Source organism: Lampetra fluviatilis, chromosome 40, assembly GCF_964198595.1.
Source record: "Lampetra fluviatilis chromosome 40, kcLamFluv1.1, whole genome shotgun sequence".
In the NCBI taxonomy this organism is placed as follows: Eukaryota; Metazoa; Chordata; class Hyperoartia; order Petromyzontiformes; family Petromyzontidae; genus Lampetra; species Lampetra fluviatilis.
The window spans coordinates 8,621,449-8,646,336 of NC_136314.1; the positions used below are offsets into that span (position 1 = coordinate 8,621,449).

Here is a 24,888-nt window from a genome sequence, read left to right on the forward strand (position 1 = left end):
TGCGATGTGTTTGTGTTGTTGTCATTGTGTGCAATGTGTTGTTGTCATTGTATGCGATGTGTTTGTGTTGTTGTCATTGTGTGTGATGCGTTTGTGTTGTTGTTGTCGTTGTGTGTGATGTGTTTGTGTTGTTGTTGTCGTTGTGTGCGATCCGTTTGTGTTGTCATTGTGTGTGATGCGTTTGTGTTACCGTGCATTGGGTTGTGCTTTGAGTGATGTTGTTATTGTCGTTGTGTTCTACGTGTTGTTGTTGTTGTCGTCGTCGTGTGCGATGTGTTTGTGTTACCGTGAATTTTGTTGTGCTTTGCGTGGTGTTTTTATTGTCGTTGTGTTCTACGTGTTTGTATTGTCGTTGTGTGCGATGTGCTTGTGGTGCCGCCGTGTGACACACAGGGCTTCCGACTGCTGCTCGCGAGTCCCGACGCGTGTCTCCGTCTCCTCAAGGAGCTGCACCAGCAGGGACACGGCCAGAGGCGCCTCTTCGAGAGTCGCCCGGAGGGTGAGCGAGCAGAGATGTGGCGCAAATCGGCATCTAAGAAAACGTAAAATCACGCTGATAGCATCGCCAATGCGCGTTTCTGTCTGGTCACGCCGTGTCCCTTCGAATAAGTTTAAGGTCTCTCTTGAAGTGATCGATTAGAGCGGTTGGCTACGTACGGTGCGAAAGTAATTCAAGGTACGCACAAACTCCTCTTGACCTGCAGGAATACGAGCTGCAGAGTGCTGGGCAGTAGAGCAAAGTGGATTGTTGGCCTGTTTTCTTTTCTGTTTAAGGATATTGGACTCTTAATATTGAGCAATGACGAGCAGCCCTTTGCCAGCCCGCTACTGGATGAAGGCCTTCTCCCACCGTATATATGTGCGTTTAATCCGCAAACAACGCACTCGTGCAGAAATTAATAAAACTTACCAATTGAACCTCAAGGAGGGACCCCGGGGTCCCATAAGCCCCCGACTCTCGCATAAACTGCGTTGCGACATCATTTTATGTCTGTTGAAGGCAAACGACACGGCAATCTATTCCTCTCGACGAGGTCTACACGATGCGCTAATCAAAGTTTCAAAGTTTTGTTCTTCTGCGCATTCGTCGCTGCGCTTGGACGACACGACAACTGAATGATCCACGCCGGGTGGGTCACGGTGTTTATGTGTGCGGTGGGACGGAGTCGCCAAAAAGAAATAAATTAATTTACATTTTGACATCCGTTTATTCGGGACCCCGGGGTCCCCGCTATAAGGTTCAATTGCAGGAACCTCCTGAAAAAATTTTCAGACACAGTGAAACTTTTCCAATAAATACAATATTCAGACAATGTCTCCATGGCGATGACATGGCCTGGTGGTAGCGCATTCACCGCTTGTTGCAAAGCTTGATAGTCCGAACCCAGCCGACGCCCGGATTAATACTGCGGGTGTATTAACCCTTTCCCGTTCCGAGACATTTGCAAGGTGCAGGGTGGATCCCGTTCACCGCTGAATCTCGGAATGCGCGAGCGGGTCTGCGTTTATTTTTATTTAGAGAGGCATAGTAGTAAATACAGTAAAACCTTGGATTGCGAGTAACTTGGTCTGCGAGTGTTTTGCAAGACGAGCAATTTTTTAAATAAATATGAATTTGATAAACGAGCGTCACATGATCACAACTGATATACGAGTGCTTTGATATACGAGTGCTTTGGATTACAAACACGTTTCCGGAACGAATTATGCTCGCAATCCAAGGTTTTACTGTACATTGTTACTCACCGCAGAGAACTGTAGTGACACGACCGCACTCTATGAAAGGTTTCGCCAAACTGTGCCACACACCCTCCCGCATGGCCTTGTGTGAGCCTCGGTATGTCTTCCGACCTGAAGACGTACCGATGAAGTCATTTTTAGTTTTTCTTCCAATTCCGTTCAGACGATGTACATGTACGTCATCGAAATGTACACGTGTGTGTACGTACGTGTACACAGTGCCCAAGATCGTACGTCATCGGAACGGAATTGGAAGAAAAACTGAAATAAAAACTGACGACGTACACGTGTATGTCATCGGAATGGGAAAGGGTATATTTTTACAATATCCACCATCTACTTGGGTCTATTTGGGACAACTGGTCTGCGGCTGGCCGAATTAATTTCTCGCAGAGCGCTAAACTTAAAATCAGAAGGTTGCGAGTTCAAACCCTGGTCGCGGGGGGGGGGGCGGGGGTCAATTCGACTCGTTAAAAGTGATCGTCGTATGGAGAGACCGTCCTCTTCGTATGAATGTGGAATGCCCCACCGCTGCGTTACGGCTGCCAAACGGAGACAGGCAATAACACCACCACCACCCGCCACACACACACTTATAATTTTGTGCAGAAAGAACGTCGGGCTTGTGAATGAGAAGATCCTCAAATAACCGAGAGAGAGAGAAAGAATAAGCTAGGACTGACTCTGCCCTCTTTGTGTGTGCGTTTGTTGTCCCCTCAGTGTTGAAAAGCAAGGGCTCTGCTGTGATCAGCGAGATCCTTGTGGATGAAAAGTTCAAGATGGAGAACACCTACGTGCAGGTGAGGTGTCCCGCTCACCACCCCGGCAGCGGTTTGCAACGTCTCATTCGAAACATCTCGCCTGTTCTCGCGCATGCAGGGTCACATCAATTTTTTTTCCAAACAAATTTTTTTTTCATAAACCTGTAAGGAATCGAATTTTAGATGCACAATTCAACGATTATAATAAATCATGTAATCATTATTTTGCTGATACAAATGAGGGGCTACTTTGTTGAGCCAGGTCGCTTCTGAAAAAGAGCTTAATAAATCTTGACTTAAAGCTTTCGTGACTGCAGGAATTCATATTATTTGGGTCGTTCGGTAAAATCACGTATATAGGTTCACGTAGATAGGTTCAAAAATTATAAATATTAAAAACATATTAAATAATATTTATTTTTTGAACCTGTGACTTTAAGAATAAGAGTATTATAGCTCAGTGGGCCTTACCTGGTCACATTAAAAAAGTTTTTTTAGTTTTAGTTTATTTGAATAGGAGGAACTTCAGTGTGCTTTGCCTGGTAGGATGGGGATGGTTTAGTTGTATTTGTATGTGGGTGATTTGTTTACCTTTCTTGTACTTTGCACTATTAACATGTTTTCTGTTCGTTGTTTTAACGTTCTTCACCCCCCCCCCTACTGGACATCTGTGAAAAAGAGCTTTATAGCTCATCGGATTCCTCCAGGATAAATAGATATTCTGATAAAAAATTGGCATGCACGCTTCGTGAATGTTAGAATCAGATTTTTTTAAAATTCTAATTTGTGGTCTATTTGCCCAATTTTATTCCGATTGCACGTTTGGCATCGTCAGAATCAAAATATGTATTTGTACTGGAGGAATCCGACGAGCTAAAAAGCTATTTTTCAATCGCGAGATAAAGTTCCGAAAAGGAGCTCTCGCACAGCAGTGCGAACGTTCGTGTCTACGGAAGTGAATAGCATGGAACTAGTTCTGAAAATCCCGGCAAGTGACCTCCGATTCACACAGTAGGGGGCAGCACTTTTCTCTGTGACAGACTAATATTCATGGCATGACAGCCAAACCAACATTTTGAATTCCCAGAGCTGAAATGTTATCCGAATGAATTCCAGAACCAACTTTAACGTGACGGGATTTTTGGTATTTTTATTTAATGCAGAGACCATCAACTCACGACACTTGAGGACCCGGTTCAATCAGCGGCGACTGCCCAGAAAGAATCCATTTAAGTCAATGAATGTTCCATGCCTGCTGACAAACACCGGAGCGACTATACTATCATCACGAGCGATTGCCCTTCCAGGCGCTGGACAGATTTACGATGCTCCCTTGGTCAACGATGATAACTGGGTCCACGAAAACCATCGTTACTTGATATTATTATTAATCGAATATAGGAAATACACGTTAAAGGCTTAAATTGTTCCAAGACGACTATAAGTTCATCTTTTTCACCCTAAAAACATAGGTTATAATATTTAAACACGCAATTTTTATAAATACACGTTATAGGAACATATTAGAGCATTTATATTAACAGAAAAATGGATAAGTAATAAGTAGAGCATAAAATAAAATTTCTTACCTTTGGCTAAGAAGATGGATGGTGGCTTAAGGGGTTGATGGAGAAGCTGAGGTTGGCTGAGTCCACTTGGGACCGCTCCGATTGGTCGAAACGGGCGGCCGTGTGATATCGTAAAACCGTATGGTTCATTGAAAATGTATCGTTAATAGAAAGGGGACCCATACTCTCTGATTCTTTCGGTAAAGTCACGTAGGTATCAAATAAATCACGACGTTTCGATTGCAACACAAGCAATCATCATCAGGTGGGAAAACCACAGTGACCTTACCGAAAGAACCAGAGAGATTCCTGCAGTCATGAAAGCTTCAAATCTCGATAGAAATGGGACCCTATGGGAGGCGGATTGTTAATCGATGGAATCATCGACCGAGGGACCACTGAACGTACGCAGCGGTGGAGACAACGCCGTTAACAGCTTTCCGGGGTAGGGGAGGCACCTGCCACACGGCCTTGACGGGACGCGATCCCCGGCTCCCCGTTTATCTGTCCTGTGTGTGGTGGCAGCGCTGCATCGACTGGAACCGCGACGTGCTCAAGAGGGAGCTGGGCCTGGAGGAGGCGGACATCATCGACCTCCCCGTGCTCTTCCTCCTCAACAAGAGCAAGGCCGAGGCCTACTTCCCCAACGTGGTGCGTGTGGCCGCCCTCGTCGTTGCTGCTGCAATGTTGCGCGGCAAACAATGTTTCGCCAATAATTACAATTAGCATCATAAGGGGACGGCCAGAATTGGCGAAACGTCGTATTCTTTATTGTGGAAAGGTGAACACGGCAAAGACGTTTCTAACAAACCGTTATAAACTGCGAGACACTCATCTGATTACCGCGGTTGGCAACATACACTGCTAAAGAAGTTAAACATACACACGTGAAATAAAATTCACCTCTTGCGCGCGTCACGACTCGCAGGTGAACATGGTGGTGCTGAACAAGGAGCTGGCCATCCCCAAGCCGTTTGGTCCGATCATCGACGAGCAGTGCGCCCTCGAGACCAGCGTGTGCTCGCTGCTCGAGCCCCTCGGCCTGCGCTGCTCCTTCGTGGACGACCTCTTGTCGCACCACGTGAAGAAGGGCGAGGTCCACTGCGGCTCCAGCACGCGCCGGGCGCATTTCGCCGCCACGCATTGGTGGGACGTGGGCCCCCTGTGAGGCCCCCGGCCACCACGCGCCCAAGGGGTCGGCACGGTGCCCGCGAGGGCCCCCGCTCTACTGACGGAGAGTTCTTCTGCGTGCGTTTTCGCGTTTTTATCGTGCTTCGTAGCCCTCTCTCGATGTGTTTTTTTTATGGTTGCACCGCGCGTTGTCGGGCGCGATGTCTCCGACGTTTTTTGCAAGCTTCTTCCTCAGTTTCACGAGAGCTCCCGAAGAACCGAACGTGTACGTGTGTTAGCCGACCGTGCTAATCGGAGGTATAGGGGAACAGACAACAAACATGGTACAAGGGAAGCTTGCAATTCATGGACAGGTCCAAGCAGTCGCTTACGAGGTCCCCAGCTACCGTACGTGTACAATGAAATCCTGATGAACATGCATTTTTTAAAATCTACAAAATAAACGGACATATGACTGTTTCACTAATGAGCAGCTTACTGTTTAAGTGGGTGAGCGCCAACATGGTTTCGGGTAAATAAAATGAAGCCCATCTTTCTCTGGCCCTCCTGTGCCCCATTTAGCCTGCTCAATACAATGGTATGGATTGCCTCGTGTAGGCAAGAAGTCTCCATGAACACTGTGGGGTGGGTCCCTTCACCATCACCCAGCGACATGGCGCAAAAGCACTCGCAATGTTGCCGTAGTGGATTTTGAGGTAACGCACTACAGTATTAAACAACCTATAGGCAGATCAACCAAGATGTAATTCTAATGTGGTGATGCAGACCTATTATTATTTACCTATAATCCACAATGACAGTATGGAAACCAATTTGTACAATTTTTAAGTGATACTGTGTTGAGTTACATTTATCAAAAAGTCACGTGACATAAGGTGAATTGGACCAGACGAATTGAGCGTAGATTTGGGGGGGGTGGTTGGAACGCTTTACACTTGCTACGGCAAATGATGTCCGTGCAAAAATATATATTTCCGAACCCAAACTGGCTTTCCTCAGCTGTCCATTAAGTTTAAGTTTATTTTGCATTACTCTGTGAGCCAATGAGCTCTCAAATCGTGTTTCATCAACAAAAAACAACACCACCGCTTCCTCTGACATACGCAACAAGTGACGGTAAAAATAAATCAATAATAAACAATAACAAATAAGCGAAGTAAAAAAATAGATAGCAAATTATAATCGCAATATACAAATTATCTTTAATTAAAAACACGATTTTAAATCTGCCATATTAATTGTAATGTAAACTGAGCCTAAAACACGATGGCATTATATTAAGGAATAAAAAACACAGCATCTATAAAAAAACGTAGTGTAAACAACGCACAGAAAGTGGTCTCTTACAGGCAAATAATATTTATGCCTCGTCTAACTCAGAGACACTGGCAGATCCACAGATTAAGCAACCTCAGACAATTCATAAACACCCTTACAATACACACTGTCAGTTTTTTGTTGATTACAGTGTTATCAAGTTGTACATACCTACGCATGTGTAAGTTCAATGGTTTGTCGGATGTAGTCCCAGCATAGTTATGCACATCAAAGAGAAACGCAAAATCCCTCAAACACTTTTATTCAAACAAAATATATATTTACATAAAGTCACCAAAAGGTTGCTTGTTTACCCTCTACAATAAAATCACATTTCAATATATCATTTATTGGGCTCTTTAATAGCAATGCGTCATAGAAAACCCTGGTGAGGCTTTGTTCGCCTCGAAATATCTCTCTCTCCCCGTGGGTGCGTGGATTTTTCTCCGGGTCCTAGGGTTTTTCCCTCCACATTTAGAATCAACATGCGCTTAAGGAGTATTTGGCTGCTATAAATTCCCACGTGACGATCAGCTACTTCGTTGAGCTATCATTTGTGGCCAGGTCGCTTCTTAAAAAAGCTACCACAGCTCAATCGGGGCCTTACCTGGTAAAATAAAAAAAACATTGGTTTCTTTATCGTTTCCTCGAGTCTCATCAGGTGGTTGTGCCCTGTGTAAAAAAATACTCAGGTGTACAGTACCACCGAAGTCGATTGTCCATCAGCATGTCATTGTGCGCTGTTTATGGTGTCCGTACCGTGCGCGCTAATCCACGCATATGCATGCCCCCCAAGGCCTGTGGCTTACAAGGTTCGGCGAGAATGTCATGCGGCCACGTGCGCGGTTATAGCGGAGGCGGTGGCTTTACCGTGCATGCTTCACGATGGTTTCTGTGTTTCCTAGTTACCTTCCCACGCTTCAGCATCGCTCTTGGCTAAGGGATGTCAATCTTCTGTAATCCAAGATATTTCAGGTCTTGTGTAAATTGCCAAGTGAATTGTTGATGACATTTTCTTCGCAATAAAGTGTACTTTCTAACAATGCTCAAAATTCATTCAAGTTGATAACTGGTTTGCAACTTTCTGTATGTGCGATGAACTTATTTCGCACCGTATGGAGCCAACCGTGCTAATCGGAGGTGTGATTAGTGCAGAGGAATAATTTGCTCTCATTCATGGATGTACAGATAGTCCCCGAGTTACGATGGTCCGACTTACGATATTTCGATCTTACGATGGCGATACGACAAAATTGTAAAATATTTAAAATTTCGCGCCGCAGGCAAACGCAGCAGCGTACGAGGTACGAATCTTGGTGAGTACAGTACAATATGATACGTTACGATACGTGCAATGCATGTATGATACGTGACTTTAGCTCTTTCATTTTAGGGTTACCACGATACGATACGTTCAATGCATGTTAAAAGTTTTTTTTTTTATAGCAGATAGGATTGTTTCCTGAAAAAAACCTATTAAATTGCAGTTCATATAGGTAGGCTAATAATTTACCTTGGTTGTTTTACTTTACATTTCACTGTGCAATACAGTATTGTAATTAATAAATACATACAGTATATCGTGTATAGAGTACAGTACGGTAAATTGCTCTGTTTTGGTAAATTATCACCATTCTTTAAGACTCCTGAGTAGGCTAGGCCATCTTCGACTTAAGATATTTTTGACATGCGATGGGGTCGTCGTAACGCATCTCCATCGTAAGTAGAGGACTACCTATAATGTTTTATTTGTCAGGTACAGCCCACTGAGCTATAAGCTGTTCGTCAGAGGTGGCCAGGCCTGAATCACGTTTTGGTAGAAAGGCAGTTGCTCTTGATCACCGAGGGATAATTTGAATTTTTTTCTGACCAAATATCACTACAAACTGCCACTATCAACACTTGAATCGGACCCAATGGGGTGCATTGGGAAATCACCTGCTTCTTCACACACACAGGGACGTTGGCTTTTCTTGAAGCACTCTTTAATCAACTTACTAAAAATATATATTTTACCAGGTAAGGCCCACTGAGCTGTATAGCTCTTTTTCAGACGTGACCTGGCTATTACAAATGACAGCTCAACGAAGTGGCTTATCACGTGGACATTTATAGCAGCCAGAGGACCCAGGGAAAAAATCCACGGGGAGGTAGACACGCCAACCCCAAATATAAAGGCATCAGGGTCGGAATCGAACCCACGACCTCCTGTATACCAGGCGAGGTAGTTAACATCTCGCTACCGCAATGCCCTTGCTGTCAATTCCATAGCTACACATGTTACTGAGGGGCCTTGCTGTAACTATTGCTGGTGCCCATAAGAATTTAAAGTTACGTGGATGACTGTGATATCGCCTTCCGTGGGCCGATGCCCGGGTCACTCTTGTAAATGAGGCTCTATCCTAGCGTCTTCAATCCTCACGTGGCTAAACAAAATAAACTTGAGACTGGCATTCTTAAATACAGGGAGGTTGCGATGCTGTGTTAAAGTACAGAATGGATACTGACGTCTCGTGATGCAACATCGATAGTAGAAGAATCAGGATACCGTTTGGGGGAAGAGGCGCAAGAATGTGAATAATATAATTCAAATGTATAATGCGCATTCTATCCTAGGTTCCCAATGCACAATGCATGAAAATCAGGAAACAAAAACAAGCCAACTGACCAAACTATAGAGGGAAGGCCACTTTAAAGAGATACGTTTTCAAAGCAGACTTGAATGTCTACCGACTGCCTGATTTCAAGTGGCAAGGCGTTCCATAGCTTGGGTGCCACGCTAACAAAGCCGACTGACCACCAATTCCAACTGCAGTAGAAAAGAACTTCAACTCGTAACGCGCCGCACAGTTATTCACTCGCTCTTGAAGCGAGAGAACGACTCTAGAGGAGCGAGCAGGAACCACAGACGAGTGGGAATGCAGCAGCAGCAGCAGCCAAGCGGTGAGCCGGCACCAGCAAATGCCCAAGCTCTGGGATCCTCTCTATATTGGGGAGTTGTAACTAGATTAGTGCTTATGTAGGAGGAAACGAGCTCCTGGAGAAAACCCATATATGCAAGGGGGCAACACTAAACCAAAAACTAACGTTGATTTATTTATTTTACCACTTAAGGCCCACTGAGCTGTCTAGCTCTTTTTCAGAAGTGACCTGGCTACCACAGATGATAGCTCAACGAAGTGGCTTTGTCACGTGAAAATCTAAAGCAGATAAATAGTTTATCATCGATTATCCAGTTGCTTCCAACATTATTCGGCTGTCCCGGGCCAATCCGACAAAACCGCTCCAAAGGCTGTGACCCAGTCCAGCTATCGCCACCGTGTGCACGTGTAGAGTAGTGAAATACGCGGTGCGCACAGTTAACCGAGGGCAACTGAGGACAAACAGGTGCAGCGTGAGGTTTGCACGGACAAACCGTCAGTTGTAAGGGGCAATGCAGGTGTAATAAATCAGCTCGACGACAATCGACTGTGTCTTCTTTATTTATTTGTTCTCGTGCTGGACAGCTCCGCGTTCTTCCACATTGTTCCGTCGCCCCGCGTCGCCCCGCGTCGCCCCGCGTCGCCCCGCGTCGCCCCGCGTCGCCCCGCGTCGCCCCGCGTCGCCCCGCGTCGCCCCGCGTCGCCCCGCGTCGCCCCGCGTCGCCCCGCGTCGCCCCGCGTCGCCCCGCGTCGCCCCGCGTCGCCCCGCGTCGCCCCGCGTCCCACCGCGTGAACTGGTGTCCCGCGCGCGTCGCTCTCTCCGCTCTCTCCCGCGCACCGCTGGCAGACGGGTGCGCTGGGAGCCCGTCCCGAGACGTGGCCCCGCTTCCAGACCTTCCTCACTGACCCTGAGTCCCTTCTGGGTTTTCCTTATAACCCCTTCCCGCGTCACCCAGACCCCGCCTCTCGCCACACCCCCTCACAAACTCTCTAGATGGTTCTAGATTTGAAGCTTTCGTGACTGCAAGGATTCATACTCTTAGGTTTTTTTCGGTAAAGTCACGTAGGTAAATATAAAAAAAAAATCTAATAGAAATAATAATAGAAATAAAATAATAAATCACGACGTTTCAGAGGCAACACAAGTCTCCGTCATGAGGTGGTAGATGGTACCCCACTAGCACCCTCGGGCTCCGTCCTTGAACTTTAACCTCGATAGTTCCTGTTACCCGATTGGCTTAGAGGCTGAGGCGGCGACGCCCACCCCACCGATCGTCATTACACAGGTGCAGACGGAGTCGACCGGTTGTGCACGCTGAGACCAGAGGTGTTGCAAGGGAGACGTGAGATGGTTGATGGGCCAACAGGCGCTAGCCTGGCGACAGCTTAAAGAGATGCTAGAGAGGTCTCGGATAATTAGCAGAGGAATGTATATAAGGGCGTATGCGTGAGCGGAGCGGGGGAGTTGTTGCCGGGGGCTAAGTGTGAAGACATCTCGCCGCAGCCGCTCCAGCCGTCAAAGGAACCTCAACACTTACGCCGTCGCCGGGCGGGTGATGGTGATCCCCTCAACCGGGACAGACGGATGAGCGGGTCTGAGGGAGCGTGAGGGCAGCGGTGGAGGTGTAGAGTTGATGTGTGCGGAGACGCTGTGTGCGGAGATGCTGTGTGCGAAGTTGCTGAGAGCAGAGCTGCTGAGCGCAGGATAAGGGAGGCGAAATGTAGATAAGAGTAGGGAGAAGTTAATCATAAGTGACCGTATAGATAGTTATAGGAGTGCCTACAACTGGTGCAAGAATAGGTGAATAAAGTGTAAGTAGGTGACTTGTTGCGTGTCGGTATGAGTAACTTTTGAAGACACGACACATGTGACACACAAAGTAGCTATGCTCGATTTCAGTGTCACATATATACACTACATTATACACTACATACAATAATACTGCGCTCATATACATAAACCCATGTAGTCTTCGAGATTGGAGTGGTAAGTACGATACAGTAAAGTCACTTTTTAAAGTTGGATGTTTATTTTTGTCCATTTGTATGTTAATGTCTGACAATTTCATACAGTAAGTAAAGAATAAAAAAACATATAACACCTAAAAACATTATCTATTTTAAATAATTATTTAGTGATTAATTATCCAGAGTTTTTGAAAATCTGGCGTCCCCTCCCTCCTGAATAATTAATCGACGATCGACTCTAAACGCGTGATGTTGATTTTAAATGTGGAAGGAAAAACCGGAGGACACGGAGAAAAATCCACGCGACCACAGGGAGAAACACGCTGCAAACTCCACATATACAGCAGGCGTCAGGGTCGGGATTGAACCCACGACCTCCTGTATATCAGGCGAGGTAGTTCACATCTCTACAGAGAGAGACACACGCAAACTCCAAATAAACAGCAGGGGTCAGGGTCGGGATCGAACCTACGTCCTCCCGTATACCAGGCGAGGAAGATAACATCTCTTAGCCACCGCGACGCCCTCTATCTCACACAGATACACCGTCACATGCCTTCTGGCGAGCCAGAAGGCATGTGACGGCCTCAAGGTGCACCTAACCTGGCACAAAAGGGGCCGTGGCCATCACGGCCGCAGTAACAGCCCACGGGAGACGAAACGCCATCGATTTCAGAATCGCGACGGCGAATCGCTCACACCGAACGCCTGGGAATCGAGTCGACGCCGTCGAGCGATGACGTCACGCAACGTGCGACGGCTACTCGAACCGCCAAATGACGTCACCGAGGACCTCGAACTTCTGAGACGTGAGGGGAGGGCGAGGGTCCGCGTCAAACCGCGCGTCTGGGTTCAGACACCAACGCAAGTTGCGTGCGCGCGCCCGTTGCCTCTCTCTCTCTAGCGGGTGCCGCGCGTTCTTTACTCTGCAGTGACAACCTTTTAGCGGCACAGCGCGGACGGATTCAGCCGCAACTCTCCCGTCGTTACCGAGCCCGCTCGCCCTTGGAGGGGGGCGGAGGGGGACGGAGGGGGGGGGGTTGGGGATGAGCTGGGGGGGCGCAGCCCGCGCGGCCCTCGCCTCCGCTCCGCTTCGCCCGCAGCTCGGCGCGCTCGCCGTGGGCTCACGTGGGGGGCTCGCGGGGTCGCGCGCCCTTGCAGCGTCACGTGGGCTGCTGGCGCGCGCCCCGGCCGAGTCACGTGGTGAGCTCGCGGGGTCGCGCGCCCTTGCAGCGTCACGTGGGCTGCTGGCGCGCGCCCCAGCCGCGTCACGTGGTGAGCTCGGGGGGTCGCGCGCCCCCGTCACGTCACGTGGGTTGTTGGCGCGCGCCCCGGCCGTGACGTCACGAGGGCTCACCACCCGTGCGGGCTCGGACCCTGGCGACGTCGACAGCGAAGGAGGCGGGTCGACTGACGTCACAGAGCCACAGGTGAGACGTGACGTCACGTCCCCCCCCCTCCTAACGATCATGGCAGATTTAGAGGCGTTTAACCTCTTAAAGCTAAGGTCACGTTGCGGATGGACATTTACAATTTTTCAATGACAGTTTACGAAGAAGTGTTAGGATCATTTGCATATTTGCAACATAATAATTGTGGTAAGGGAGCGATTTTGACTTAACTTTCGTGACTGCAGGAATTCATATTTTATGGTTCTTTCGGTAAAATCACTTTTTAATCGGTACAATCACTTTTTAATAACTTTTTTTTTGTTATTATTTTTTCTATCTACGTGACTTTACCGAATCGGCTGTTGGCTGTGAAAATAAACACGATTCAGAATTACGGATAAATCCGAAATTCAGAATCGCATCCCGAGTCCAGATCATTGGCGACAGCCCCAACATTTGATAAGCTTACAATTACAAATGCTAATCTTCAGCCCTTGGGCGATTCACTCCGTTATGAGGGCCGCTCTCTCATGGGGGGTTCTTCATATTTCACCACGGCTGCTCTGTGTGGGTCGATTAAGGCGAGGAGCATAGAAGTACAGTACAATGGTGAATCCTGCTGCACTGTCGTCCTTTAGGCATGGTAGGCACAGGGCGGCGAGACGCTGCATGAAGATCGAATAAAAATGTGTCAATAGCGAGTTGAATTCTATAGATTCATACCTGTCAACCCCTTATCAGTGCCCTACCTTATTACAGACCAATTCAGACCTTATTGATCACCCAGTGTCCTTATAAATCTCAACGTTCATCCAACAAAGTCCCATCACAAGGGAGAAACACAAACAGACATTTCTTAGCCCGTATTGAAATAGCTGGACGCCGTACGGACCTGAAAACTCAATTTCCCTGTACAAGAATACGGAGAAGAACTGTATGGGTTGACAGGTTTGTAGATTTAGAAGAAAAAAAACTAATTTCAAGTCACGGTTATTCCGACTAATAACGTAGCCTCGTGTTACAACGCGCGGTGCACGACGGGAGCCGGCACTCGGGGCTACGTCACAGTGCGCGGTGCATGCTGGGGGACTGGCTGTGTGAAGCCGTTGAAGCTCTGCACCAAGGCAGGGGGATTTCACACTCCGCTGGTGGTGATGTTTATCTACTGGGCCTGGCAGGTGGTTTAAAAAATCCATTAATTCCAACTGAGGTTGAAAGCGTTAATGCGGTGTTGTTCACCGCAAGGCCACCAGGGGCCACTGGCGGGCCCCTGGTGGCCTTTAGTGCGGCCCCTGACCTGCAGCCCCCACCGACAATACACAAAGAGTGAAAACACCCCCCCCCCCCCCCATTGTCATCATCATCGTGCTGCTGTCAAACCCAACAATGGTTTCAAATGTGTGGTGGCCCTCATCACATTACCGATGATGTCTTATCGGCGAAAGTGGCCCCCCCTTCTGAAAATTAGTGAAGAACACTGCAATAATGGATTCCCTCTGTTCGTCTGTATCGGTAAGTCTCGATGACTCTTTAACGATCCAATACGAAGATATATACCAGCATGCCTGACCATCAGCTATCATCTCTTCAAGATGTCCCTTAACAACTCCCAATAAAGTGGGTATCATGAACCCAACAATCGCACCTCCGATTAGCACGGTTGGCTACGTATGGTGCGAAAGAAGTTCAACATACATATAACTAGCAGCAGATCTATTGAGTGGTATGTCATAAATAGTTTTCTTCCAGAATGACAAATTTCTCCCACAAGCACCACATAAAGAATATAATTTATGACCGAACATCACAATGCAGGACCCTCCTAAATGTGTGTCTTGGTGATTCATTGAGGTGTTGCTGCATAAACTTCGTGCATTTGTTATAGGCCAGGTGTGTTCAAACTTTAATTCCATAAGTATTTTCAGAATCACTACATCTGTGCTACAGTCCTCACACCTCAGACCTCCACAACACATTACAACACAGTCGATATGGTGACCAAGACCATTCACTAAATGATATCACGCACTCGCATAAACGAATTAACTTTAGCACTGTCATTTAATTTCAGAGCCACGGTGGTACTTTTTTTTCATATGTCCTCAGGTTTTTCCCTCCACGTTTAAAAAAAATGCGTTTAAGAGTATTGGGCTGCTATAAATGTCCACGTGATACGCTACTTTGTTGAGCTCTCATTTATGGTAGCCAGGTCGCTTCTGAAAAAGAGCTCTCTAGCTCAGTGGGTCTTACGTGGTAAAATAAAATATTCTTTATAGTTTAATGGTACGATTAAGGGACACGAGTTCATGGGCCGGATTTTGCCTCTTAAGGGCTCTGTTGTTGCAGGTGTAGATGATGGCGTTTCCACTGCCCCTTGTTCCCAGGTCGCGGATGCTGCCTCCTCACACCTTGTCCGGCGCGGCACTTGGCGCCGTTCCCTGTCCCCAGCCGCACGCCTCGCCACCCTCCTGGATCCCGAGAGCCTCAGCCCTGATGCGGAGTCAGCCGGACAGGAGGCACAGGGCCAAGGCAGCCGTCCGTTGAATGAAACGCAACCTGACGCCAGCGTCAAAGGCGCGGACGAGGACACGCAACATAGTGCCCGACATACGGACGACGAATCGCGACCCAACGTCGCACACGCGGCCAAGGAGATGGAGCCCAGCAGCGCGCACGCGGCCGAGGAAATGGCCGCTTTGCGAAATGGCCCCTGTGTCAAACCCCATCCCAAAGAGCCAACGATGGGCGGTGAGGGTCGTGAAGGGGCATGCGCTGTGCGTGACGATCGGCCGCTCGGCTCTGCGGAGCGGTGCCTTGGGGTCGGGGACCTGGTGCTGGTGGAGAACCGCAAGGGGAACGTCGTCAAGATGCAGAAAATGCTCAAGTTGAAGGAGGGTGAGTCCCAGCATGTAGCCGAGTGCGATGTCCTTATGTTGGGAGGACGTGTGTGTGCATGCGTGTGTGTCAGAGGTCACAACCGGGTACCCGATACCCGTACCCTACCCGATACACGGCTACCCGTATCCGGCCGGGTACGGGTACCCATTTGCGACCCTCGTGTGGCCGGGTACGGATACGGGTAGACCGTGAGTCACTGGTGAGTAACCGTTTGTCACTCATTTCCCAACGTCTTGTCTCTTCTCACATTTCAAGTTCCTAGAATCAACCCACCCGCGCCTGCAACATGGCTTCATCCCAGAGGTCGCAATCAGGTACCCGATACCCGTACCCTACCCGTACCCGGCCAGGTACGGGTAGGGTACGGGTACGGCCGGGTACGGGTACGGGTACCCGTTTGCGACCCTGGTGCGGCCGGGTACGGGTAAGGGTAAGGAATCAAAACCCGTTTGCGACCTCTGGTGTGTGCGTGCGTGCGTGTGTGCTGAGTGATGTAAGTGGGCTGTGGTAGTGTAGCGGTTAGCGCGCTGTGCTACGAATCCGGCAATCCGAGTTCGATTCCCGCTCACGGCCAACACCAGTGATGATGATCTGAACTGGCCCTGGGCCTCCTCTAGGTTGACTCAGCCTCAAATAAGAACCTGGTGAGGCGTCTAAAACATCACCACTCGGCAAATAAAGGCAGTTGGGGCGTGGTGCTGGCCACCCACCCCCTCGTGTAGTACCGTTCCGGCCTTCATAGGTGCTTGCTAACAGCACTTGACCCTACGGTCTGTTCAGACTATATGGGGGATGTTTGTTTTGTTGAGTGACATCTGTATCAGCAGTAAGGCCTGCTAAACAAATGCTGCTGTGCAGTGTGTGGATGGAGGTGGACTTTTTTAGTGTTAAGCATAAAATCACTGTACAATGAATGGGTAGAGTAGTTTATCTAATGCGCACGGGGATATTTCTCTCTGTGATAATTTTGTGGAAACCTGGCTTGTGTTGAATGTTTGTTTTTTGCAGGCGCTGAGTGACTGTGTGTTGTGAGCGTTGAGTAGGCACGTAGACCCAAGATACTTGAGAACGGCTTTTTGTGTTTAGTTTCTTGTCCTTCCCCCATGCTCCCGATTAGCACGGTTGGCTACGTACGGTGCGAAAGAAGTTCAACATACATACATCTTCCTTTTTTCCTTCTGCCTATGGCTGACTGCCTCTGTTAAATATGCCCACTGTTTCTGTACAGCATCTTGAGATCCTGTTGCATTTAGATATTATTCAAATCCAAAGTGTGTCTTATGTAATGATTCATCAGTTAATTTAGCTTCATTTTTAAGCTCATGATAAATGCATATGCTCGTGCACATAACAATCATTCATTATAAAGTATTTTCGAATTGATCGCGATCTAAATCACAACACTGTATGAATAATATTGGTCGCGAAAGCCTACTTGTTAAATACACGTAATAATCAGTTTACAATTTATCCAAAATCTATGCACATTTAATGCATTTTTTGCCTTTAGGCCAACGAATTGAATAACATGTAAATAATATAACACAACGTACAAGACAAACAATACAAATGAGACAAAAATAATCGATTCTTGAATGGAATCGAGACCCCCTAAATCATTACATTACTTTGAACCAGAGGCGTAGCAAGGATATTTTGCGCCCGGGGACGAACTATAAAATTGGCGCCCCCCCCCCCCCCCCGTTTAATCACATTTTCCTATTACATCGAATAAGGAATAACAATTTAAATTTTAATGAAACATTGTATTTAAAGAAGCAAATTTATAGAAATTATATTACATGGCTCACTCAGTCACTGTCGTAGACTGGTTGACATAGTCTACAAAAGATTAATTTTTCTTCATTTCACTGTCGCAAACTGGTCAATCACGTAATCAAAATCTGTTTCTCCCAATGTTTCTCTTTCAATGCTAAGAAGAGCAAGATCGCTGAGACGATCTTGTCCCATTGAAGCACGCAAATGCGACAAATAAGTTTCAATTTGCTGAACGACCGCTCACAGCTTGCAATTGAAACTGCTATTGTTAATACAATTTGCAGTGAAATTCGCAAATTCGGAAATACGTCGTCTCCATGAAACACAATAAAACTAAGAAGATCCAAAGGAGTTTCTGGTAGAACTTCATTCCGGTTACTGAGCAGCATTTTGCAATCTCCAATTTCTGTGAAAAGTTCGTGGCCATTGATGTCGGTGTCATAGAAATTTCCAAAATCTGTGCAATTTCGATGAATTGCATCGACATCCGTGTCGGATAGAAGAGTTTTGACGTCCAGCAGAAATCCAAATTTTGTGTTCAGGTCTTTTAGTCGTAAAAACCGTGTTGACATCTCCTGTTGAAGTCGATAAAATATGCTCTTCATAACGCGCACAATTTATTTTTCTGCTGAAAGTCCTGCAACTCTTGCCAGTTCTGGCATCTTCCGACGTCGCCTAATTCTTCTGTCCACATCGATCCCCCAGGCTGTGCATCTTGTTTTGGCGTTTTCTACAGCAACTTGGCTCAAATCATCACGAAGCTTGACAAATTCATGCTCCAAAGATTCAAGATCAGTTGCTGCTTCCTTGAAATTCATAGTAGGATCCTGTAAGCGCTTCTGAACACGATAAATTTTTCCAAGAATGACATTCCAGAAATGTAATAAAACTATGAAGTTAAAATTTAATACGCATGCCTGTAACTGTTCTACATCACTTCTGCTTTCAGGCGTCATAGTTACGTCCTCCGATAATTTGTCTAGCAGCCCTACTAGTTCATCCGGTCCTTCATAGATAGCTTTAACAGCTTCTGATCGTGCACTCCAGCGTGTTTCAGACTCACGCTTTACTGTGATGGGCACAGCTTTTTTAAACTCTTCCCAACGAATTGTTGCACGAGAGAAAAACAAATACATACTTTCAACTGTTACAAAAAATGTGACGACAAGTTGATCCTGTTTAGCTGAGTGTACTCCTGCTAAGTTTAAGCTGTGGTTGTCACAGTTGACAAACAATGCTCTGTGATTTTTGTCACATATTCGTTGTTGAAGGCCGGATATATTTCCAGTCATCACAGCAGCATTGTCATAACATTGTGCTGCTAAATGAAGGCCACACTATGTTGACGTGCGTGGGCTGCTCCGGCTGCTGCAGCCGCCTGGAGCGTGGTGTCATTAATAAGAACTAAAAATAGGCCGTCGTAGTTTCCGCCACCAAAAAACAGGCCAGTGACTAAGGCTGAAAGACTGCGCCTGTCTGTTGTTTGGGACGTTCTTCCATGTAAATTCTTAATAGGCGCGCGTACCAAAATGTAATTGCATGACATGTAGACTGTGTGTGGCGGGATATAAAAACTTTTAGGTTGAGGTGTAGATTTGTGCAGTAGTTTCAGGCTGCCGCGCCCGCCGCAATAAGTTATAATGTAACGTTGTAAGCCTCATTTTGGCGCCCCTTTACCTTGGCGCCCGGGGACATATGTACCCCCCTGCCCCCCCCCTAGCTACGCCTCTGCATTGAACCGCAGGTTGAGTGAATCTCTCTTGTGAGCGATGAGTGAACGTGCATTGAATGGACTGATTCGTGCGTTGTAGGTCTTAGTTGTGACGTCGGATTGTAAGCGTTGCTATCGTTTGCCGGGGGCCGAGACTAACTTGGGAGTGGCAGCCAAAGGAGGAAAAGCACCCAGTGGGTTTTGTTTACTGCTGAGATGGAGTGATGAAATCATCTCTTGTGTAGATGTGTAGTGGTGGTGTTGACGCGCACCGACTGTGACAGTGATGGATCACGGGGCGGCACGGGGTGCGGGGTTGGGCACGCGTTGTGGGCGTGGTATGGACGCGCGCGCCGGGAGTGACGGATGACGGGGCGGCGCGGCGTGGGTGGTGAGGCACGCTGAGATGTGGGAAAACAGGATCGTAGCGAGTGCCCAGTGATTGGTCAAATAGGATGGGTGCTCTCAGCGACGTCCGCAGGTGGGGTATAAAGGGGGACGCGCGAGAGCACTCGGGGTTGTTAACCAGTTGAAGATCGAAGACGGAGTTGAAGAGATAGTGCCCCGAGACCCCTAGTCCCGCTGTCCTTGTAGGGACCGGGGCCCTGTGTGGCTCGGAGGCGAGACTGGGGGACCCGTGGTTCGACGCCCACGTGGGTCGGGACTGGGGGACCCACAGTCGAGACGGACACCCCGCAGGGTGTGTCCAGAGTAGCTCAGTGGGCGTTAGTCGCCAGAGTAGCTCAGTGGGCGTTAGTCGCCAGGGTAGCTAAGAGGGTGTTGGTCACCCGAGTAGCTCAGTGGGTGTTAGTCACCCGAGTAGCTAAGTGGGTGTTAGTCACCCGAGTAACCAAGTGGGTGTTAGTCACCGAGTAGCTAAGTGGGTGTTAGTCACCCGGGTAACCAAGTGGGTGTTAGTCACCCGATATACTACAGTGGGTGTTAGTCGCCTGTGAACCGAAGTTGGTGAAATAAAGAGTGTGCTACCCGTGAAGTCGTCTCCCGCCGAGTTACTACATTACAACTGGCGTCAGAAGTAAACCTGTCTTCAAGAAGAATGGATACTAGGAAGACTACCCGTACCCACGAGCGAGATCGGGAAGACGACGGCATACCGGAGACACCAACCTCGGGAGGAGAGGACGAGGAGTTGCCGCCGATGCAGCACTTCGCGGCGATGGCCGACGCTCAGCTCGCCTCCGACACCAGCCTACAGGACGCGCACTCCCGTCTGGCGGAGTTGCTGCTCGCCGCCGCTGCAGTTTTGGCGGAGATCTCCGTTCCAGCGGGCGGAGGGACGGCTGCGGGGTTGGAGGAGGCGGCGCGGCTGGAGGGTTCCCGCCAAAAGGCGCTTCGCGCCAAAAGTTATGAAGTTGGCGCCGTTTTTGAGGGACCGCCATTGTTTGGCGGGAAGCGGGGACACCACGTGGCCGGAGATCTCCACTCAGCGCGGCCCGCGTCATCGGCGCGCGCCGGAGCTCTCCAGGGTGCGACTGCTGACAGAGCCGACATTTTGTACAACCACAGTGGCGCGGGGGAAAATCGTTCCGACGACGACGACGACCGAGTCCTCCAGCAACGATTGCCCGCGCTGTCGGCGTTCAAGGCAGACGGAGGCGACTGGGGAGCCTTCCACCGAAGGTTCCTCGCACATCAAGAAATGTCGGGGTGGTCCGACACCACTGCCCTGCGCGCTCTGCCAGCGATGCTCGACGACGACGCGCTTGCAGCCTTCACATCGGCCCCAAGGTCGTCTCGCTCAACGCTCCAGGCCGCGCTACACCTGATGGCTAAGGTGTTCGGCCCGCCCTCGACCTGCCGCCACCAATTCTACGATCGGCGGAAGGTGGTTGGGGAAACAACGCTCGCCTATCGCACGGCGCTGCTCGCCTTGGCGGACGCAGCTTTTCCCCGCATGGACAAGGAGGGGAAGGACGCCATGGTGACGGAGCAGCTGCTGGCGTTGGCCCACGAGTTGGGAGTCCCCATTAATGTGGCGGATGAAATGGATATCTGCTCCCTGGCGATCGCCACGAGTATTCACGCGTACGAGGTCCTCAAGCGCAAGCCGACGGTCGTCTGCAAATTGGCGGAGAACGCGGCACTGGCCGCCACGATCGCCGAGCCTCAGCCAGCTGCGGATCGGGAGCAGGCCTTCGCTGTATCGCGTCCGGGGGAGTGGAGAACGGGAGGTCGTTCACCCACACGTTCATCCCGCAAGCTGGAGCAACCGAAACCTACGACGTCCCTCGTCGTCTGCTACAACTGCGGCCTTCGGGGTCACGTCGTAGCCGGGTGCCGGGCCCCGCGTCAGCGCGCCATGGGACCACGTCGGGACGACGACCAGGCCCACAAGTCATCCCAACTAAACCCGGCAAGTCGCGGCACCTCACACGCCCGGTCCACATACGCGGCACGTTCGGGTCGCCGCTTGGCGGTGGGGGGTCCGCGGCTGGGTGCCGGGGGTTCAATTCGGTGGGGGGGGTCCGTACACGGCCCGCAAGCAGTCGAATGGTCCGAATTGGCCCACAGGATAGTGGCTGCGTCGGCCGGGTCGTCCGTGGTAACGGGGTTTATTGACGGGGTTGAGGTCCGGGTGCTTGTGGACACGGGTGCGTCGGCCACTATCATTTCGGACCTTATTTATAACATTCTTCCCGTCCAAAGTCGACCCCTTCTGCCTATGGACGTGCCATTTTATGCGGCGAATGGGGGATCCCTGGGGATCATCGGCCAGATTCGGGCGACTATTTGCATTGGTGACATCAAATTGGCGGGCCCTATTTTTGTATCATCATCGCTGGCCGTTCCTTGTTTGCTAGGTACGGACTTTTTGTCCAAAATGCCCATCAAAATTCTCATAGATCAGGCCTGCATTGAGCTTCCGTCGGGACGGCAGGTTGCGTTCTTGACAAGCCCTACCAAAATACGCACGGTTTGTGCGACGGTGCAGGCGCTGGCAACTCAGACTGTACGGGTGCCCCCGGGATCGCAAATGTTGGTACCCCTTCGGTTGAGGAAACCGCTCGGGGTGGGTGCGGGGGCACAGGGAGTACTGTTGGGGCTGTCTAACAGGGCCAAAAGGGGCCTCGACTTGGCGGTAGCTCAAACCATGGTGAGAGGGGACAGTGAGCCGTTCGTAATGGTCCTGAATACGGGGTCGCGGCCGGCCATAATTACGCAGGGAACGGTGCTGGCTCACGCCGCGCCGCTAACCGTTGAGGAACAGCTCGTTGATCACGCTGATTTCAGTGTCGAGTTGCATCCTCCAAGTGATGAGGGGACAGAGTGGTTGGACTCGTTGTGTGCCGGGTCTGCTAACTTGTCAAAGGTGCAATTGGGAGCATTGAGGGGTTTGCTACTCGAGTTTGCTGATGTGTTCAGCAGACATAAGTACGATATCGGCTGCACAGACCTGTTGCGCCACCACATAGCTACGGGGGACGCGGCCCCTATTCGACAGAATCCCTTCCGGCTCAGCCCAGCCGAGAAGGAGCATGTGCAGTCGGCGGTTAATGATATGTTGGCGGTCGACATTATTTCGCCCTCTTCTAGTCCGTGGGGTGCTCCTATTGTCCTAGTTAAAAAACAGGACGGGTCTTTGCGGTTCTGTGTCGATTTCCGCCGCTTAAACAAAATCTCGATGGCGGATGCGTATCCGCTCCCCAGAATGGATGAGTCGCTGGATGCCTTGGCGGGAGCACAGTTTTTTTCCACACTCGATCTGCTTTCCGGATTTTGGCAATTGCCCCTCGATAACGAATCTAAACCTAAAACCGCTTTCCGGACACCTGGTGGCCTATTTGAATTCAACCGTTTGCCCATGGGCTTAGATTCCGCTCCCGCCACGTTCCAGAGGCTCATGGAATTGGTTTTGTCGGGCCTCCAATGGGACACCTGTTTGATTTATCTCGACGATATCATCGTTTTCAGCCGGACTTTTGAGGAGCACCTCCAGCGACTGAGAGCGGTGTTCCTCAGGATGCGTTCCGCTAAGCTTAAATTTAAGCCGACTAAATGTTTTCTGCTTCGGGAATCGGTCAGGTATTTGGGCCATATCGTGAGTCGTTCAGGGATCTCGACAGACCCTGCTAAGACGCACTGCGTCAGCTCATGGCCAACGCCAACCTCGGTCACGGAGGTTCGCAGCTTTATTGGATTCGCCTCCTATTACCGTCGTTTTGTCAAGCAGTTTGCCACCATAGCCAGGCCCCTGCACGCTTTGACGGCTAAGGGTGTGCGGTTTCACTGGGGGGCGGAAGAGGAGGCTGCGTTCTGCTCCCTTCGTGACGCCTTGGTGCAGGCTCCCCCCTTGTGTTACCCCGATTTCACACAACCGTTTTTGCTAGACACGGATGCCAGCAACACGGGTATCGGGGGAGTGCTCTCACAGGTGGTCGGGGGGGTCGAACGGGTGGTCGCCTACGGTAGTAGAGTTCTTTCCCCCGCCGAACAACGCTATTGCGTGACTCGCCGTGAATTGTTAGCGATTGTGTTTTTTACACAGCAATTCAGGCCGTATCTTTACGGCCGTCATTTTACGGTTCGTACGGACCATGCGGCTCTCCAATACGCTATGCGGGTGGCGCAGCAATCGGGCCAATTGTCCCGATGGTTGGAGGTCCTTCAGGACTACCAATTCACGACGATTTACCGCAAGGGATTACGACACTCAAATGCGGACGCCTTGTCGCGGTTGCCACCGCGCACGGACTGCGCATGTTTGCTGGGATCGGCGCGGTGTAAACCCCCGGTCGCCGACACCGCGGGAGTTGCGCTCGCCGCCACTGACACCCCGGGTGTCGACGCTCCCACGGGGAGGGACTCGCTGTTATCGTTGCCCCTCATTGAGTGGGGCCGTCTCCAAATGTCCGACAGCTCCCTGCTTACGCTACGTCGAAAAGTTGACGCTCCCGAGGTAGGGGATGCGCGGGTCGGTTCCTGGGTGTGCAGACAGGGCCTCTTGATGAAGTGGGACAACATGTCCCGGCGTCACGTGCTTGTTGTGCCTTTTGCTATGCGGGGTAGGGTCGTTCTGGCTGCTCATGAACGACTCATGCATCTGGGTTTTCACAAAACGCTCGCCCTAATCCAGCGAGACTATTATTGGCCGGGGATGGGTAACGACGTGGCGAACATTCTTAAGGGATGCGTAGGGTGCGCCCGAAGAAAACCGCCACCATTGGCGGCTAATCCACCGCTGCAATCCATTCAAGTTTCGCGCACAAACGAATTGGTTGCGTTAGACATCTTGGGGCCCTTTCCTGCTACGCCGAGGGGAAATAGGTTCCTGCTGGTTGGCGTAGAGTACTTCACCCGATGGCCCATGGCATGGCCACTCGCCAACCAGTCGGCTGCGGCGGTTGCGGACGCCTTCGTCCAGGGTTATGTTTTGGACAAGGGCGCCCCCGAACGCTTGCTGACGGATCAAGGAAAGAATTTTTCGAGCGTTTTGTTGCGCGAGGTGTGCGACCTGTTGGGTACAAAGAAAGTGCGGACTTCCCCGTACCACCCGCAGACTGACGGGATGGTTGAGCGTCTGAACAGGACGATTACGTCTATGCTGTGCCAACAGGTCTGTGACGATCAGGTTGATTGGGACTTACAGGTGCCGGGGGTACTTGCGGCCTATCGAATGGCCCCTCATGCGGCGACGGGGTTTTCCCCATTTTTTCTTATGTATGGGCGGGAGGCCGATCCGGC

General features: G+C 49.8%; 2 protein-coding genes across 2 annotated transcripts in view; both read left to right on the top strand.

Moving 5' to 3' along the window:
- LOC144946218 (protein-arginine deiminase type-2-like) overlaps positions 1 to 6,311 on the top strand; it is a 38,863-nt gene extending 32,552 nt beyond the window's left edge. Inside the window, exons 13-16 of the mRNA XM_078875073.1 lie at positions 394 to 499; positions 2,461 to 2,540; positions 4,595 to 4,720; positions 4,998 to 6,311. Coding sequence (XP_078731199.1) covers positions 394 to 499; positions 2,461 to 2,540; positions 4,595 to 4,720; positions 4,998 to 5,237 — 552 coding nt within the window. The 3' untranslated portion in view covers positions 5,238 to 6,311. The remainder of the gene's footprint in view (positions 1 to 393; positions 500 to 2,460; positions 2,541 to 4,594; positions 4,721 to 4,997) is intronic.
- Positions 6,312 to 12,452: 6,141 nt separating this feature from the next.
- TRMT61B (tRNA methyltransferase 61B) overlaps positions 12,453 to 24,888 on the top strand; it is a 39,239-nt gene continuing 26,803 nt past the window's right edge. The window contains exons 1-2 of the mRNA XM_078875157.1: positions 12,453 to 12,836; positions 15,182 to 15,692. Coding sequence (XP_078731283.1) covers positions 12,453 to 12,836; positions 15,182 to 15,692 — 895 coding nt within the window. The remainder of the gene's footprint in view (positions 12,837 to 15,181; positions 15,693 to 24,888) is intronic.